This window comes from Fukomys damarensis, unplaced genomic scaffold, assembly GCF_012274545.1.
Source record: "Fukomys damarensis isolate Sample0158 unplaced genomic scaffold, DMR_v1.0_HiC HiC_scaffold_37, whole genome shotgun sequence".
Classification (NCBI taxonomy): Eukaryota; Metazoa; Chordata; class Mammalia; order Rodentia; family Bathyergidae; genus Fukomys; species Fukomys damarensis.
Window position 1 is genome coordinate 15,583,647 of NW_022900949.1, and position 3,610 is coordinate 15,587,256.

At 38.5% G+C, this 3,610-nt stretch overlaps 1 protein-coding gene across 1 annotated transcript; it reads left to right on the plus strand.

The window, feature by feature from the left end:
- Positions 1–326: 326 nt before the first annotated feature.
- LOC104872535 (olfactory receptor 7A10) lies at positions 327–1,238 on the plus strand (the record flags this gene model as incomplete). Its single annotated transcript, XM_010638772.2, has 1 exon — positions 327–1,238. A coding segment is annotated over exon 1 (912 nt), but the record flags the coding sequence as incomplete, so codon positions are not given.
- Positions 1,239–3,610: the final 2,372 nt, after the last annotated feature.

Consider the following 3,610-nt stretch of genomic DNA (forward strand, 5'->3'; position numbering starts at 1 on the left):
TCTGCATTATTTACACACCACCTAACTGTTCCTAGAACAAGTTTGCTTTGATTTATATCCTTCAGTGCATAAGTAAGTTTTTCATTACACTTATAAAATGCATGACCTCTAGGGGATAGTGGGAGCAGGAAGGAATTTTTTTCATCAGAGATGGCAGGTGTATGCTCAAAGGAGAACAGATTCATATGCCAAATAAAATTTATTGCCTGTAGAATACAAACAGCAACATTTATGATAGGTTTGTAATCTCTCTCTCTCTCTCTCTCTCTCTCTCTCTCTCTCTCTCTCTCTCTCTCTCTCTCTCCTCTCATAGTGACATTAACCACATGGAACTGAAAAACAATACATGGACTTCAGAATTTCTTCTTCTGGGATTTTCAGAGGAACCTCCATTGCAAACTGTCCTCTTTGGGGTTTTCCTGGCCATGTACCTGACCACCATGATTGGGAACCTGCTCATCATCCTGGCCACCATCTCAGACTCCCACCTGCACACACCTATGTACCTGTTCCTCTCCAACCTGTCCTTTGCTGACATCTGTCTCACCTCTACCACCATGCCCAGGATGTTGGTGAACATGCAGACACAGAACAAAATCATAAGCTATGCAGGCTGCATCACACAGATGCACTTTTTCATACTCTTTGCAAGCTTGGGAAACTTCCTCCTGGCTGTGATGGCTTATGACCACTTTGGGGCCATCTGTCACCCCTTGCATTACACAGCCATCATGAATCCTTGCATCTGTGGGCTGATGCTTGCATCATGTTGGATTATGAGTATTGTGAATGCCCTGTTACAAAGCTTAATGGTGCTGCGGCTGTCATTCTGTGCAGATTTGGAAATCCCACACTTTTTCTGTGAACTGAATCAAGTGGTCCAACGTTCCTGTTCTGACACTTTTCCTAATGATCTGGTGATGTATTTTGCATCTGTGTTGTTGGGTGGTGGCCCATTGACAGGCGTTATTTACTCTTATGTCAAGATAGTTTCCTCCATATGTGCAATCTCATCAGCTCAGGGGAGATATAAAGCATTTTCTACATGTACATCTCATCTCTCAGTTGTCTCCCTCTTCTATTGTACAATCCTAGGAGTGTACTTTAGTTCTGCTGCAACCAACAGCTCACACTCAAGTGGAACAGCCTCGGTGATGTACAGTGTGGTCACACCCATGCTGAACCCCTTCATCTACAGTCTGAGGAATAAAGATGTCAAGAGTGCTCTGAGGAGAAATAGAAAAAAAGGAAGGGGATAAACAATGGAGAGAGAGGAAAGGGAAGGTAGGATAGGGTCAATAGGCAGAAAATAATTTAGGTGTGTTATGTACATGTACCAGCTACCATAATGTATGTAATCATCATTTACTGCAATCATGTTTTAATAAAAAAGTCTCTTGTTAAACGTATGCTATGTAATTTAGAGTTCTAGTCCTGAAAAGTAGTAATTATGATTCTTTAATCAGATGATAGAAACAGGACTTTTTCTTTAATTTACTTTCAAAAGTACTAATTTCTTTGACTGTAGTTACTTTTCATAATTTAGGGGACTTCCTCTGATATCCAGTGATTTTCTGATTTCTGATATACAATAGTTTTCTGCTCTCTGATATCCAACATTTTTTTCAGGTTTATCCAAATTGATTCAAAATTTTGGATGAGAAGAACTGTGCCATTCCAATTTATCTTGCATAATTATTAGGTGTATTACTATGGTAAACTATACTTTACAATTATGATCATTGATGTAACTTTATAGTAGAGAACAATCTGAAACCACTGTTTTTCCACTTTTGTGTTCTTTATTTTCTGCTTTGTCTCTTAGATAATGTAAATCTTAACATAGATATGTGTTCTATATCTGGTCTTGAGGTTTTGTTCTCCTTTTTATCATAATATACCATATTTAGTTTACAGTCCACACTGCCTTCTATATCAGCCAGCAGTGTGATGTAAGGCAAAAATCATGAATCATATACATGAAAGATAAATTTGGATAGACCAGTTGATGTAATGTGGTCTTGGAGTCAGAGAATATTTTACATAGAGGGAGAAAAGTCTTGCAGTAATATGTTGAATTTATATGCATGTGAATATATTCATGGAAGTGTGGAAGCTTATTTATGAGACTGAGTTATAGCAGACACCTCTGCCCCGTTGCTCAAGCTTCTTGCCCCTCCATTATTCATCTGTGTTACATTGGATGTAGCAGAGGTTGGCTAAGTTCACTCCCAGTTAAGTTCAACTGACTTCAAGTAAGCTACTCTTCTCTAAATTAATGATTTGTTATCTTCAGTGAAAATATGCTTGTGCCTTTATTCTGTAAACCTGCCCGTTTAAGACTTGTTGTCAGCAGGTTTTCCAGAGCCTGCCCAGCTTATCCCTTTCCCATGCTTGTAATGAATAAACACCAGATGTCCAGGGTGCTCCCTGTCTTTGCTGCTCAGAGAAGTTTAAATTACCCCAAGACTTAGCTTCTCTCAAGTCTCTGTGTTTTTTTCTATTTCCCACTTTCCAATCTCATGGATGTTGTACTGTCTTGCAGGAGAGGAGGACCCCTTCAGGGGTCTCTGGTAATGTCCCTTTTCCCTTTTCTTGTACTGAAGTGTTTAGAGTCATATTCTATGTTGTTTCATTTGGTCATCTTTCCCTTCCTGCTTGAGAATTTCCATTGCTGCATAGAAATATGACTCCTTGCAGTGACATAAGCAAAATATCTCCCCCTTATAAAAGTTTTTCTTATTTTTACTTTTATTTTTGTACCAAGGATCAAACTTGAGACCTTACACTTGTGAGGCTGGCAGTAGAACCACTGAGCTAAATGCCCAGTCCTACAATTTACAAAAGTTTCCCATACACATTAAAGTAGTGATGAGTAAGTGAAATATACATCAGTTCATCTCTTTATCAGTTTGGCTTTTGTGCTTGAATTTCTCTTCTATTCTCATGATAAAGGCTTACTAAGGTAAGGCCTTGAATTTTTGCCTAGTTGTGCCCTTGGAGATGGACACTTTTGTTTCAGGTTAACAAATTATTCCTGGAAAATATATGTTTTTCTAACCTCTCCCAATTAGCTAGAAAAGAATCTAAATTGCAGTCTCTCTTTGACAGATTCATCTGAAATAAATATTAAATCATCATGTTATCTTCAAATATCAGAACAAATACCAAAAATATTAAGCAGCAGACTGCTCTCAATGATTTTGATTTCTGTATTAAGAAGTTTTTGCTATGTAAGCTGACTCCGAAGTAAATGGCTAAGGTAATGCTTCTCATCACCTGGGTATCTACATTAGGAATATATTTTGGTCTTTGCTATTTTTTTTTCATGAGAATATACTCAGTTGTGGTACTCCTATGGTTGCTTTATCTATTGTTGGTTTAATGTCATAGTTTTGGATCTGGACTGAGGTAGCAGGCAGGTGGAGGGGGGCTATGGTTTGGTTATCTGAGCTCACCTCCACATGTCCACTCAACCAGCTTCAGGATAGCTGGGACGTGTTCACATTCAGAGGCAGATTTGCAAAGAGGTAGAAACATGCCAAACTCCCCTGAGGGACACTCCCCATTCCAAAATACTATTTTGGCCAAAGCAAATTAAAAATTCTAA